The sequence below is a fragment of the Pseudophryne corroboree genome, chromosome 1 (genome assembly GCF_028390025.1).
Source record: "Pseudophryne corroboree isolate aPseCor3 chromosome 1, aPseCor3.hap2, whole genome shotgun sequence".
NCBI classification, from domain to species: domain Eukaryota; kingdom Metazoa; phylum Chordata; class Amphibia; order Anura; family Myobatrachidae; genus Pseudophryne; species Pseudophryne corroboree.
In genome coordinates, this window is record NC_086444.1 from 845,454,227 (window position 1) to 845,470,987 (window position 16,761).

The 16,761-nt window shown below is 41.4% G+C and overlaps 1 protein-coding gene across 3 annotated transcripts in view; it reads left to right on the forward strand.

The window, feature by feature from the left end:
• Positions 1–15,882, forward strand: part of STAP1 (signal transducing adaptor family member 1) — a 228,863-nt gene extending 212,981 nt beyond the window's left edge. For 2 of the 3 annotated variants that reach the window (XM_063919925.1, XM_063919923.1), the window contains 3 exons: positions 2,291–2,419; positions 7,282–7,344; positions 15,678–15,882. In XM_063919925.1, the coding sequence (XP_063775995.1) occupies positions 2,291–2,419; positions 7,282–7,322 (170 nt within the window). In that variant the 3' untranslated portion in view covers positions 7,323–7,344; positions 15,678–15,882. The remainder of the gene's footprint in view (positions 1–2,290; positions 2,420–7,281; positions 7,345–15,677) is intronic. The other variant, XM_063919924.1, reaches the window with a different exon arrangement.
• The last annotated feature ends 879 nt before the right edge of the window (positions 15,883–16,761 follow it).

Here is a 16,761-nt window from a genome sequence, read left to right on the forward strand (position 1 = left end):
CACATCGCTGTTACTACATGTGAATATTAATATATCCTAACATAACCAGTGATAAGAAATGTTAGAGGTGTGCCCTGCACTGCTTCTGTTAACTGGCCTGCAACCGCTGGGCACTAAAACCCAGTGGAACACTGAACTAATCCCCTCTTGCGCTATAAATAGTATGATATGGCTCAAAGTTCAATGAAAACAAATGAATAATTTCATATATTCTATATATTTTTTAATACATATAATTATATATATATATATATACACTTTACAATAAACTATTAGACCGGTCAAATAAAATCACTAACAAATATATTGCCTAGCTGTAGGAGGTGGATCTTAGATAAACTCTGTGCACAGAGTATTTTTAAAAATAAAATAAAATAAAAATCAGTCCATGTATTGGATTAAAAATCAATTAACCAGCTATAATTCGCACCCATGTAGTAGATAACATATTTGTACGTTGTTATATATTGGAATTCCTCAATATGTTGCCACTTAGCAAAGAAGATGGTATTGTGCAAAATGACCGCTCCACACTGGAGCCTTACGTGTAGCTTGCACCAGTAGTTGTAACACGGGAGAGTCCAATTACAAAAGAGACGGTCTCGGGCTGCGGGAACGGCGCTACACTGGCGCCTGCTGTGCTGATTAATTACCCGACTTCCAAGCTCTATGAGTCCACGCCTCCAAGTGCCGTATGCAGACACCACAGTCACGGCTGTTTTATCCCGATCTCCGTTTAGTCCATGAATAATACCGCTGGATGCTGGTATATTGCGGGGGTGCAAATAAGCTGGTACAAGGGTCCAAATGTCTGCTTCTGACGCGTTTCGCTCCTCTTATGGGGGCTTCCTCAAAGAATGAGTTCATTCTTTGAGGAAGCCCCCATAAGAGGAGCGAAACGCGTCAGAAGCAGACATTTGGACCCTTGTACCAGCTTATTTGCACCCCCGCAATATACCAGCATCCAGCGGTATTATTCATGGACTAAACGGAGATCGGGATAATACAGCCGTGACTGTGGTGTCTGCATACGGCACTTGGAGGCGTGGACTCATAGAGCTTGGAAGTCGGGTAATTAATCAGCACAGCAGGCGCCAGTGTAGCGCCGTTCCCGCAGCCCGAGACCGTCTCTTTTGTCATTGGACTCTCCCGTGTTACAACTACTGGTGCAAGCTACACGTAAGGCTCCAGTGTGGAGCGGTCATTTTGCACAATACCATCTTCTTTGCTAAGTGGCAACATATTGAGGAATTCCAATATATAACAATGTACAAATATGTTATCTACTACATGGGTGCGAATTATAGCTGGTTAATTGATTTTTAATCTAATACATGGACTGATTTTTATTTTATTTTATTTTTAAAAATACTCTGTGCACAGAGTTTATCTAAGATCCACCTCCTACAGCTAGGCAATATATTTGTTAGTGATTTTATTTGACCGGTCTAATAGTTTATTGTAAAGTGTATATATATATATATATAATTATATGTATTAAAAAATATATAGAATATATGAAATTATTCATTTGTTTTCATTGAACTTTGAGCCATATCATACTATTTATAGCGCAAGAGGGGATTAGTTCAGTGTTCTAGTGTTACCGGAGACTATAAAGTGCCGGTTCTTTTTGACTTGATTTACCCCAAGTCAAGCTCTCTCCTGCAGCTTGAGTACACAGTAATTGCAGTATTATTTGTATATAATTTTTAATACCAGTAATTCGATCATCAGAATATGGTGATGATGTATTAGCGCCTGGTTATATTCCTTTGTACTAAAACCCAGTGGCCCTTCACAGAAGCATGACCTCTGACATGTGCTTTCTGCGCATACACGGCTATACTGCACATCTTCTCCCTTGATCTGCCCTCCAGTATAGAAGGGTCCCAAGCTCCTCTACGAACTGAGTTAGTATACAGAGACCTACTAACGCTATATCACCACTGCAGTATATATACCCAGCATACCCTGTAAACTCCAGGCTGGACAATAATTAATATGCCCCTAATGTGACCAGCACATATATATACTGTAACAAGCAAAAATAATAATGTAAACACTTGCAAAAATTCTAGTAACTTTTTAAATATGGTTATTTAAACTTACAGTAAACATTTAGTAGTACTATGTTAATTTGGTTTCTCCTATTATTACTCAGAATCCACCTGTGTTGTTGAATTAAAGTGTTACATGTGAAACAGGGTAAAGATCACTTCCACCAGGCACCAGAGCACAGAGCTGCAGATCGTTTCTTTCAGGAACCCTTTTTGTCATTCCCTTTCAGATTGCATTGTAGAAGAAAGTGAAGGCCAGAAGAAATCTACTGAGTCCAGAACAAGAATGATAGCGAAACAATTGTCACAAGGCTTAAATTTTAACTTACAGCGCGGAAAGGAGAATTCCTATATGAATGGTGATCATTTGCGTTATTTCTTCAATTAAACATTAACTGAGTGAGAATGCTTATGATCTTTGTAGTAAACCTCATTTAGCCTTCAAGTGTTTTACAAAAGAATATCATAAGGTTTATAATACACTTTATTGTTCCTTAAAAGCATAGTAAAGTATACAAGCTTAGGCTGAGTACAGGGACCATACTGCTTCATGCACTGTTATCTTGCTGTACTTTCATTACAGTATTTCTCCTCTTACAAGATCCCTTCAATGCATGTTTTTTACACCCTCTGTGACATGCATGGTGATGCCATAGAAGTATAAGTCTAATTGCTCATTTCTTTCTCCTACATAGTTTTGTCCATAGTACTATTAATTAATAAAATGTAATCTCTTGCATATTTATCTAAATAAAACACAGACTGGGGCCAGATGTAATGACGCCCGAGACTGCCGGAGGTGCGAGATGCTGGCCGATCTCGAACATTTTTTTAAAGGGGCAATCACTTACAAGCCGTGGTATTGCCTTGTAAGTGATTGCCCCTATAAAAAAAAAAGGCAGAAAACGGCCAGCATCTTGCACCTCCGGCAATCTCTGGTGTCATTACATACAGCCCTATATGTACTTAATGGGATGTAGTTATGGGACCGGCGAGGACAACCGACACCTAGATGCCGCCCCCCCGACAGTTGGCATGCCCACTAACAGGTGAAACCACCAGTGGGTCCTCCTCCTCCTCTAGGGATCAAGTTCCAGACTATCCTAGTGCACTGGATTTATGCATTATACATATGTTATATTATACTTCACAATAATTTGGTTTATTATATATGTACCATAGGGCACAGAACATGTAATGGTTATCCAAACCTCTGGTGGCTGGTCACGCCCCCACTGGAACCTGGCTACACCTTCAAGCATGGGCCCCTACAGCAGCATTCCCCCGGTGGGCCCTTCATGCCCCAGTCCGACACTGCTCGTGGGTGTCCATGACATCCATAGAGTGGGAATAGAACCGTTGGCATGCGTAGGGCCCGCTCTGCGTGTGTGCGGGTCAGCCAATGTATTTATGGGGAGGTCGGCGTCGCAGGAGCATGGCATTGGAAACGGATGCAGGTTTGGGGCAGCCGCGTGACGTCACACACAGCCACTGTGATAGGGAAAATGGCGGCAGCCCGACTACATTCGTAGACAGGCTGCACAGGTGGGGGCTTCCCTTATTCAGTGATGCAATCACAATTGAATTGCAGTCGCATCGCTGGCCGCCCTTTGCATGCTGGGTGGCCCCCAGCATACAAATGATAGCAGTGGCAAAACTGCAAATTAAGCTGAATGAGGACCTTAAGGGGCTTTTCAGGTTTGTTAGCAAACCAAAAGAGTTAGCAATTGGGCAAAACCATGTTTACTGCATGTGGGGCAGATATAACATGTGCAGAGAGAGTTAGATTTGTGGTGTCTAAATTGCAGTGTAGAAATTAAGCAGCCAGTATTTACCCTGCACAGAAACAATATAACCCACCCAAATCTAACTCTCTCTGCACATGTTACATCTGCCCCACCTGCAGTGCACATGGTTTTGCCCAATTGCTAACAAACCGGAATAACTCCCTAGTTTGATATACATTAAATGGATATTTAAGTAACAAACATGTAGATACACATAGCAAGTTTTGGAGCAATGAGCAATTTATATGTTGGATGTATTATTTTTTAATTAACTTATCCTAGAGGAATGTCAGTGCACAGTACAGTAGGGGTTGTCAAAATTTGGGGTGGTAGGCTGGGTGGACGTGCGGGTGTTTCCAGAAGCAGGCACACAGTGAATCCCTACCCTTAATCTACCCACCCTTACAAACACATTTTCCTCATCCCTCTAGCTTCTTATATTTATAAAGTTTACATTTTGAAAGACATCTACAGTATCTGGTTGACCACCTAAACGTGTCATGTCCTGCGGGTTGTTTCCTTTCTTTTCCTGTAAGATTCCTGCAGGCCCATCCAGCTGAGCACCATGCCAGCTGTATGTTGTGAAATACCGGGTGTAATATGAGCTAGGGATGAATATTGAATATTGATTTATCAAATCTATTTATATTACGGCCCCGTAATTGATCTCCCCACAAATGATGCAGTACTCAACACATTGCATGGATCTGTTCTACTGTGATGATATCTTTTCCAGCCCATGTAGTGTATATTCTAACAGGAAAAAGAAAACGGAAAAAAGAAAAAGAAAAAAAACACACCTCCCAATTAATTTATGGTTGAACACCAAATTTATACCCAGTGGTGCACCATTTTGTTGGTACTGTATTTCAAATCACAATCAACCAATGCTTTAGTAGAAAACAAGGGAAAGAAAAGGTTTTGTTTAACAGGCCATAAACTGCATGTGCTAGGACTGCTTTGTGGAAATTACAACATACCATTACCCATGATTTGCTGGTTGACATCTGCAGCCACCCACGTTTGACTTGCGTGCAGTTAAACAATGGTTTAGTCATTTTTGGAGGGGATATCTACAACCCCAAAAATGTGTGCACCACGTTCCAGCAAATGAGAGAATTGGCTTTGAGATGGTGTACATCGGCGCATGTGCAGAATATTGTTAAAGGATATTATTTCTATGATTATTGCACGTATTTGATTTGCATATGCTGATTCCGTATCAATTCTGATTCTCGTTATGGGATCTACCTGGCCTGCCCACATTATAGTGTGCATTGCTACAGGCGAGCCTGACAATCAGGTGCAGGCTGTGAGAATGTAGAGCAGTTGAAGCAGCGGGACAAGTGCCTCATTTCTCAGGAAAGTCTATGTGTGGAAATCCAATGTTATAGAGAGGGGATGGCATATTTTTTATCTTCCTATTTTGTCTGGGCTTAGGGGTGACGAGTATAAATTTAAACTCAAAAAGGATGGGCTCAACTCAAAAGCTTTGGAAATCTCTGCTGTGCAGTACACGCACACAGTATGTGTATGTAAAATGTATAAGAACACTTTGTTTGCATTGCCACCCGAACCTATATGCACCACCTTATTTCTGCACAAAAAGCAGGCTTTGCCAGAGATTGCCCAGTTGCATAGACATCCTACTGCATAAACCTTTTACAGCATCTGACATCTTTCCTTTCTCACATTTCAAAACGAAATAATAACTGTGAAATACAAAGGTATCAGCAGCTGCCACAGAATGACATACCCTGTATAAGACACTTTGGGCCTGATTCTGAGTCATTCACACAGTGGCTGTGGCAGTGAGCAGCCATAGTAGTCTGATTTACTGCCTTATTCTAATGCAAGTATCCGATCTACTAATGCGTTCATGCGCCTGCAAGCGGAAACATTGGTTTACACTGCCCGGCACAGCGCTTATCAGTAGGTGCACTTGTACTAGCCCTATGCTAGATGCTGGAGATACGTCTGACACAGGGATCCCTTCCTCAGAATCACGCAGAGATTTAGCTACACGCTCACGAAACTTGCACAAGTCCGGGTGGTTACGCGTTATCTAATTGTCACTACCCAGTTCCTGCCACTAAGGGGTTAATTTACTAAGATGGGATGTTGCCTATAGCAACCTATCAGATTCCAGGTATTATCATCTAGAAGGTGCTAGATACATAAGAAGTAAAATCTGATTGGTTGCTATGGGCAACATCCCATCTTAAATAGAACTCTAAATGTGCTATTTCACAAAAAGGCAGATCCAGACAAGTTGTATCCGACTGAGAATAGGACGGACATAGGTATAGATATGACATAGGTATAGATGTGTAAATTCATATTTGTACATATGCTGTATGCACAAATTTGCCAATTGTGTGAACAGAGATACGTTACGAGTACAGAGAATTATAAAAAAAATAAAAAAAATAAAAAAATTGATGGACATCCATTCAACAGTCTACATTTGCTGTGACAGCCTTCATCTTATTCACACTCTATTTTCTTAAAGTGATAGTGACTTAGCAACAGAACATGTACAAGAGAGTTTGTAAGTGTTGCCTAATGGCCCGATTCAGCATTAATCGATGAAGTGTGGAAATCGCTATCCAGCGATCTCTGCACTTCTGCGCATGCACGAGTACTTAAACTGCTATCGCAGTCTAAGTCCCGGCAGGGGTTAGTGACGGGGAAGCGTCACAGTGGTTTTATTTTGTTGACGATGTGGCGTTGGGGGGAGCACGGTCCCTGCGGGTTGGGCCGCAGCAGCTGAGTAATGTCACACGCAGCCGCTATGACCCAAAACATGGCAGCCCGGCGACTGCCTTCGCAGCTAGGCTGTGAAGGCAGGGGGCTAGAGCATATAACCGGGGAGGGGGGAATAGGACCTGGCATGCGGGGCAGCCTGCACTGTGCTGCTACAGAAAGAAGTTGTAGTTTTGCAATGTTTTGCACAACTACAACTCAAGCTGAATTAGGCCCTACATTCACTTTTGTTGAGTTTGTGTTTTAGGGGTCACATTTGTACAATATAACATCTATAACCAATAAGCATTTTCTGTATACACTGTGTAGCATATTGTATTTAGAAATTAACCAGTCCGGAAGCCCTGCCATCTTTTGTGGGCCAGCTGCATCAAGTTCTCTGTCTATTTGTGCCCACCTTTGTCACGTCACTAACCCTACATTATTGTGTTCTGCTGTATATACTAGACATAGATTTATGTGGTTCTCTGCTCCTATTAAAAAGATCACAGCTGGGGGGGAGAACAAATGAGGAATCTGATGGCTTGTTCAGCTGTACTCTGCTTTAAACCTGAATAATCCTTTCACAGACTACTAACATTATGGTATGCACTTAACCCCGTAGATTACTGTACTGCTAATAGGTAACTGTGTGAGCTGCAGTTTGTAATTGTCTCTCCTCTGATTAGTACAGTACTGCCAGGAAAGAAGAAATAACAACAATACATAGGGTGAAGAGAAATTTTTAAATGGTAAGTGATTTTTAGCATATAACAAATTTTTTTTTTTAAGAAGTGCAAAAATCCTCATTAATTTCCAGAGTTAATTAAAACAATAGTTGGTTATTTAAAATCTCACTCTAAAGCCACATACACACTGGCAGATATGAAATTAATGATTTGAACGATAACGATACGATATGATCAATATATTGTCCATATCGTCCAGTGTGTATGGATGAACGATGGACGCACCAGTGGGTAATGCTCGTTCTTCCATCATCTACCGAACATGCAGCTCAATGTTAACAATATCCTTGAGCTGCATGTTCGGGGAGTGAGGGGGGGATGACGTCACAGAACAATATCGTACATTGATATCGTTTAGTGTGTATGCGCTGGCAATCTTCCCTAATTAGCAATCAGCTATATACTGTAGTGCGGTACAATAGTGAGTACATCAGATGGGTGGTCTTCAGTTTGCCGGCTGCCGGAATCCCGACACCCAGCATACCGACACTTTACACCCTCTTGGGGGTCCATGACCCCCCTGGTGGGAGAATAATTAGCGTGGTGTACCACTGTGCCCGCAGCGTGGTGAGCGCAGCGAGCCCGCAAGGGGCTCATTTGCGCTCGCCCAGCTGTCGGTATGCCGGTGGTCGGGATTCCGGCGCCGGTATTCTGGCCGCCAGCATACCATACTACACCCCATCAGACAGATTCAGAGATGTGGCTTTTGCCTTTTGAAAATCTACATAAAAGTCAAGGGTCAGATGTACAGGACCTACAGTTAGCATTGAAAGAAAACACAGATCCAAAGATCACAAGGGAGTGGTGACCAACTTCATGCCAAGAGTGCAGCCAAACAGGCTCTCAGGTATCATATCATGTATACAAGCTGACTTGACATTCATGCCCCTGTTTATTCATTCACTTACAATGAAAACAAATTGATTGGAACTGTTATTTTTGTTATTTAGTTAACTAGGATAACATTAATCAGACTAGCAGTTTTGCAAATCCTTACAGTGTGTAATGAGAAGAGAGATCAGTGCTATGCATAGTAACGTTTAGTGGAATGTGTAAATGGAGACAACATACTTAGTAAAATACACTGTACACGTGGATGCAATTCTTCTGCAATTGTATCCACTCTATGAGTCACCCCACAGTATTACTTGACTGTGCTGCGCGTATACACAGTGTGCGGAAAATAAACAACATTGGAATCTTGCTTTATGCTGTGAATGGGAGATGTAACACAGCATTTTGTATACAGATACAGATGCGGACTCATATAGAATATATGGAGATAATCCTCAGGTGGATATTTCAAATTGTTGTCCCCATCTTCATCCAGTTTTTCATGGATATGTCAGCATATGGAGAGAGAAAATTGGAAAAACCATATGTGTAGTAAAGTAAATTTAATACATGCAATAGACATAGATAAAAAGTCCACATAAAATCACATTAAACAAATTCACTGGAGAGGAATCCCCCTATCCCAGTGAAATGGATGCGCTGAACAATTACCAGAAGAAATAGAGAACTGGTGGTAATCAGTTCTCCAAACAAGCTCAAATGCTCATAGTCACCAGGTCTCCCGGGCAGACACACTGGGATCAATTCCAATCAACGCGTTTCAACCCGTTCTTCGGGTCTTTTTCAAGGCAGAATTCTGCCTTGAAAAAGACCCGCAGAACGTGTTGAAACGTGTTGGCTGTGAGAGGGAACCCCAGACCACGATCCCGCTGAGGTGACTTGGATTAACTAGCGACTACCAGGAATTGATCCCAGTGTGTCTGCCCGGGAGACATAAATTATTTTTTTCCCTCAAAATTGTACACACAATACCCCATAATGACAATGTGACCTTTTTCTTTTTTTTTTTTTTAGATTTTTGCAAATATATTAAAAATAAAAAACTAAGAAATCACATGTACGTAAGTATTCACAGCTTTTGCTCAATACTTTGTTGATGCACCTTTGGTAGCAATTACAGCCTCAAGTCTTTTTGAATATGATGCCACAAGCTTGGCACACCTATCTTTGGGCAGCTTCGTCCATTCCTCTTTGCAGCACCTCTCAAGCTCCCTCAGGTTGGATGGACACAGTGCACAGCCATTTTCAGATCTCTCCAGAGATGTTCAATCGGATTAAAGTCTGGGCTCTGGCTGGGCCTCTCAAGGACATTCAAAGAGTTGTCCTTAAGCCACTCCTTTGATATCTTGGCTGTGTGCTTGGGGTTGTTGTCCTGCTGAAAGATGAACTGTCGCCCTAGTTTGAGGTCGAGTGTGCTCTGTAGCAGGTTTTCATCCAGGATGTCTCTGTACATTAAAAAACAGAAGGAAGTTATCTTAGAGATGTGCGCAAGATGAGAACAGCTTTAACGTATATAATCCCCGTAAAGGGTGTCACCACACCCAGACAGAACAAAGTAAAACAATTTAAATGGGAGAAAATACTCGTATAAGCGTTTAAAAATGGAAAAATGGATTAAACATTCCTTTTATATCCACAGTGATGTTCTTTATTCCTCTGACTTCAATATCGTGGTAGCAATTGTTTCCACTCCCCCCCCCCCCAATGTATAAAAAACAGAAAAGACACAAAATGTGTACAATTGTTTAAAGTCTATCCCGATGTATATAGCCCACTGGACCCGTGAGAAGAGAAATTTCAAGAATCTGGAATTCGTACCACGACTCACAATAGAGTGTTCTACACCGTGCACGTAGCAGGTTCTTTATCCTAGACCTCGTGTATCCTTCACCAGAGGATCCCAGACACACAATGGTATCTCCCAAGATATGTTTTGAATAATGATCACACATGGGACATTTATCCAACGTATTTATGAAAGAATGCGTACCCAACTCGCTTGAGAGGGGGGCGGAGACAAGCCTCAAAAGGTTTCTTTACTCTGGCCCAATAGTGGCTCCACCAGTACTTCCTGCTTTTCAATCGCTCCTTCTATTCCTCCCAAAGTGCTTAGTTTTCATGAATATGTGGGAAAAGAATTTGACATACAATGTGTAGCGTTGTTTTATGGCCGTATATCAATCAGCCCTCAGAAAATCCCACACAGAAATGAAGGAAGTATGTAGGGCGTACCCCAACTCACAGTGCTGATCCCCACCACGTGTGTGAAACGGTTTCTTTACAACTGAACCCAGTGTTACATCCACTAAATATATATAAGAGGTGTGCGTACCCAACTCACTTCTAAACAAGATATTTGCAATCCTAATAAAGGTTTCTTTTGTCTTGTTAAAGGTGATGCGTACCCTTACTCACACATGTAAATGGAGATATCCCTCTTATCTGGGTTTCTTTTCCTCTATGGATTCCACTGTTATAATCCCCAAGTACACAAGCTCCAACCTTAAACCGTATGTAATATTCTTTTCCAAGGGAGCCAATCCACAATCGTGGTGGGGATCAGCACTGTGAGTTGGGGTACGCCCTACATACTTCCTTCATTTCTGTGTGGGATTTTCTGAGGGCTGATTGATATACGGCCATAAAACAACGCTACACATTGTATGTCAAATTCTTTACCCACATAGTCATGAAAACTAAGCACTTTGGGAGGAATAGAAGGAGCGATTGAAAAGCAGGAAGTACTGGTGGAGCCACTATTGGGCCCGAGTAAAGAAACCTTTTGAGGCTTGTCTCCGCCCCCCTCTCAAGTGAGTTGGGTACGCATTCTTTCATAAATACGTTGGGTAAATGTCCCATGTGAGATCATTATCCAAAACATATCTTGGGAGATACCATTGTGTGTCTGGGATCCTCTGATGAAGGATACACGAGGTCTAGGATAAAGAACCTGCTACGTGCACGGTGTAGAACACTCTATTGTGAGTCATGGTACGAATTCCAGATTCTTTACATTTCTCTTCTCACGGGTCCAGTGCGCTATATACATCGGGATAGACTTTAAACAATTGTACACATTTTGTGTCTTTTCTGTTTTTTATACATTGGGACCGGAGTGGAAACAATTGCTACCATGATATTGAAGTCAGAGGAATAAAGAACATCACTGTGGATATAAAAGGAATGTATAATCCATTTTTCCATTTTTAAACGCTTATACGAGTATTTTCTCCCGTTTAAATTGTTTTGTCTCTGTACATTGCTGCATTCATTTTTCCCTCTATCCTGACTAGTCTCCCAGTTCCTGACGCTGAAAAACATCCCCACAGCATGATGCTGCCACCACCATGCTTCACTGTAGGGATGGTATTGGCCTGATGATGAGCGGTGTCTGGTTTCCTCCAAACATGACGTCTGGCATTCACACCAAATAGTTAAATCTTTGTCACATCAGACCAGAGAATTTTGTTTCTCATGGTCCGAGAGTCCTTCAGGTGCATTTTGTCAAACTCCAGGCTGGCTGCCATGTGCTTTTTACGAAGGAGTGGCTTTTTTTCTGGCCACTCTACGATACAGGCCTGATAGGTGGATTGCTGCAGAGATGGTTGTCCTTCTGGAAGGTTATCTTCTCTCCACAGAGGAATGCTATAGTGACCATTGGGTTCTTGGTCACCTCCCTGACTATGGCCCTTCTCCCCTGATCGCTCACTCAGTTTAGATGGCCGGCCAGCTCGAGGAAGAGTGCTGATGGTTCCGAACGTCTTCCATTTATGGATGATGGAAGCCACTGTGCTCATTGGACCTTCAAAGCAGCAGATATTTTTCTGTACCCTTCCCCAGAATTGTGCCTTGAGACAATCCTGTCTCTGAGGTCTACAGACAATTCCTTTGACTTCATGCTTGGTTTGTGCTCAGACATGCACCATCAAGTGTGGAACCTTACATAGACAGGTGTGTGCCTTTCCAAATCATGTCCAATCAACTGAATTTACCACAGGTGGACTCCAATTAAGCTATAGGAACATCTCACGGATGATCAATGGAAACAGGATGCACCTGAGCTCAATTTTGAGCTTCATGGCAAAGGCTGTGAATACTTATGTACATGTGATTTCTTTATTATTACTAACTTTGTAAAAATCTCTAAAAAAAACTTTTTTGATGTTGTCATTATGGGGTATTGTGTGTAGAATTTTGAGGGAAAAAAATAATTTATTCCATTTTGGACTAAGGCTGTAACATAACAACATGTGGAAAAAGCGAAGCGCTGTGAATACTTTCCAGGTGCACCATAAGACCATGCCTGTTTGATTTTAATAAACTTGCACATTGTATAATGAATAAAATACTATTAAATACTCATTTGCTTAGTTTGCCCATGAGGACTAGCTGTCATCCAAAAATTATAGGACAGAGCAACTCAAACAGTCCTGTTTATACCACTATATATTGGTCCCAATATGGGGTAAGGGGACCCATATGAGAGAGCATTCAAATACCCCATCCAGATACCTGTTGCATGTGTTTTGCAATTTTCTTATCAAGATAATAAAATGCATGGTCCCCAGGCTTACAAACAAACGAAATAACAATATATGATATACAACCTAACAATAACTACTCAGAAGTTTAATTAAGTTAAGAATTCATTTATTAATGGATAAAAAAAATCAACAACTATGTCTAGACACACCCCTAGGCATAAAAATGACAAGGATTTGTTTTGGATCACCCATCTCCATAGGCCCCCATTGCAACAGTACCTCCCACCCATCAGTGTCCATAGGTCCCCACTGTGGCACTACAGTACCTTTCCACTTACTATACAGATGCACTACACTCTTTTGCGAGAATTTGGAGGGTGCGAGAGGGCAAAAGTAAATGTGCAGAATGCATTTCCTCATTCATAGTTACAGATGGACAGACAGAATGGGATGCAACTGTCAGCAACGGGGTGTGGACACATTCCATGAGTCCTGGTTAACTTGAACTTGCATAGTTGTACACTGGCATATTTATAATGGGTGCAGTGGGTGTAGTGCACACTGGTCCTCACCACACCAAAATGTTGCACCCATTTATGTACTACTTACCCCTCTGGAGTCACGCACCAATGGCAGCAGCGCTGCAGAAATAACCGGCAAAATGGACACATCGCCATTATCCCGGAGATCTGTGCATGCGCATTAGAGTCTGGCCACTCTAGTGCTCAGACTCTCTACAGCGCTGCGCCGCTGCCGGCACCCGCAGAGAGGAGGGGCCTGGACAAAGGAGACTGTACATGGACTTTCTCCTCTCTTAAAACACTCCTGTACTTGTGCAAACATTGTATATGTAATATGGTCTATATGATGACAACCTACAAGTCCTAATTCAGAGTTGCATGCAAGTTGGCTACCAGTGCGGCAACACTGCATTCTGGGAAATAAATGTAGATCTTTGTCCGTATTCAAAGTTTTATTCCTCTATGTGAATATACTCAGAACACTTATCTTGTGTGCAAATGCCCAGTTACACCCATTCAAGATGTGTCTGACTTGCCCATAGTTGCTCATTGCTACACATGCTTGGCTTGGACATATCTGCAGCACAAAATATTGCAAGATTTGTCTGCAAAATGGACATGCACGCCATGCTAAATACGGCTTATCTACCCCAGGAGTTTCCAACCACAATCCCCAAGGCATACTAACAGGCCAGGTTTTAAAAACAGCCGAACTTCAGCACAGGTGATCTAATTAGTACATCAATTATTCAAATTTAACCATCTGTGCTGATGCATGGATATCATTAAATCTGCACTGTTATGCTGGGTATACACTGGCTGATATATTGGTCGATCTATTGAATGGCCGATATATCGCCGGTTTGTTGGCCAGTGTGTAGTAACGGTATGTCTGTGAATGCTGTCGTTTACAGACATATCAGGACGGCCCTGCAGCACAAATGATGACCAATATATCTACAGAAATATTGGTACATCATTGTGTGTGTACAGGTAGTCAGCCAACCAACCGCCTGTACCCATGCTGCAGCAGCCGGCGGTGATTGACGGCTGAACTGGGCAGGCGCATGTAAATAAATGCACAACACATTGCCCGATCCGCCTATAGATCCATTGATCTGCAGATATATCTACAAGTGTGTACACAGCTTTAGAGTGCCTTGAGACAAGAGGTTGGGAAACACTGATCTATATGCATATTTTTTTTTCTATAATATTTGTATATCTTAAGTCTTAAAAAGGATAGTATATCTTATTAAAATGTACAAACTATTTTCCCCTTATTGACAAAGGAATTCAAATTCACAAGAGAGGTGTTATTCACACCCCACCTCCCGGCGCAATTAGACCAATTATACTTGTTTAACTTCAGCTGCACACATTAGAAGGATTAGCTAAATCCTCAAACAATTTTATAAGAGAAAAGGGAAGAGACAATGGTGCGCTTAAATTAAAATATATATATACCATTTGTAATTATTTATAATATTAGTAGTGGGTGTCCGCTTCCACTCACCGCCAAAATCAATACCAAAGAGTCTGCCTTGATTTATATAATTCTTTTACTCAAATTAATTAACACACATACATAAATAAATAAATAAATAAATAACTAAAAATCTGTATATTCCACACAATATAATAGAAGACAGATAGTGTCCACTGGCACTGAAGGAGATTGGCAGCAACAGTGTAATTGTATTCTTAATGGCAACAATGTGTTTATGTGACACTAAACAGACTTATCCAATCTGTTACATCCAATTGTGTCACATCAATATGTATCAGTACTGTAACAACTGCCAATAAATTATATCACAAGTCTCTCAAATCCTCCTGCTACTGGCGTCCCAGTGCAGAGGATTACTGCTGTATTCTTACCCGAACCTGCGGGAATGTCCAGTATTAGGATGCACGCACCCGGAGGGATACAGGTTCCGTACAGCTTCAAACCGTAGCGCTTACCGCCGGTGAAAAGTTGTTAATTTCAGTCCTGGCGGGCAGGTAGATTGGTATGATTCCAAAATGCTGTTTGCAGTGTGACCGCTGGAAATAGCACACTCTCAGGTCCTGGCAAGCGGACAACGGGAGCTCCGGTCAGCGTCTCAGATAGAACCACCGCTTGCAGTATGACCGCTGGAGATAGCACACTCTCAGGAGAATCTGCTGTCCGCTCGCCAGGACCTGGCAGACTCTTTGTTATTGATTTTGGCGGTGAGTGGAAGCGGACACCCACTACTAATATTATAAATAATTACAAATGGTATATATATATTTTAATTTAAGCGCACCATTGTCTCTTCCCTTTTCTCTTATAAAGGAATTCAAATTGAACAATACCTTTAAGAATATAGCAGCCCTGTTTTACAGAAGAGGTTTTAGTGAATCAACCATATTTTCCAGTACTAAGATTAGGTGATACCTTAAACACAGATCTGTTAAGGAACAATGAACTAAACATGTCTGTTTGTTTTAGGACACATCACTGTGGACCAAGACTTCTGGATAATACAATATTTAAAGAAATAAAGTTGCACCTACATAAACCAGCTTCGACAAACCAAAAACTACTATTTAACTGATATCAGCAAAAAAAAGCAAAATGGACTAACTTGTCAGCAACCTAAAACACATCCCATTCTTCAATTCCATGCTCTGAATAAATGTATCTTGAAGCCCAATGCACCATACATGTTGTCTATACCTGTTGTGTTGGACTTGCTATCTAACACTAGCTGCAACTGTAAGAGATGACGTGAACAGATATTTTAGGAATATGAAAATGCTGCAGAGAAAACTTATCGGCATAGAGTCCTCTACTGAGCCATTCTTTTATACACGCAAGGACAAAAGACAACGGTGTAAGTACTGTAACTATGGACACTTAAAGGTCTCATATTACAGAACATGCTAGAATAAAACATAAAAAGTACACATAAAGGTACATTTGCTACAATTAAGTTCTTAATAGTACTAAAATAAAAACAAATAATTAAATTACCAGAAATGGAACAGTGCTGTTAGTAGGATAGTAATTAACAAATGATTATCACTTGAATATCCAAGTTACTAGTTAATATGATGCAAGAAGGTCAAAATACTTCAGGTATGCGTAACATATGGTTTATTATTATTATTCGTATCCTTTATTTATATGGCGCCACATGGGATCCGCAGCGCCCAATTACAGAGTACACAAATAAGCAAAATATGAAGACAGTGACTTACAGTGCAATACAATATAGGACAAGTAGAGGGTATAGAAACATAGCTGCGTCAGTAAAAAGCCCTGAAATAAGTTTCCGGGTGGCAGAAAACCGAAGGATTTGGTGCCATCAAAGGGAGTATTGAAAAGATGATAGGATAAGTAAGAGATGTAAAAGCACATGAAGGAAGAGGACCCGGCTCTTGAGAGTTTACATTCTAAAGCGGAGTGGCACACAGACATGGGGTGACACAGATGGGGTAGAAAGTGAGCGTGGGCCACAGAAGGCTTAGGAGGAGAGTTGGTTGGGTTTGGTGAAGAAGTGTGTCTTGATAGCCCGTTTGAAGTTTTGTAG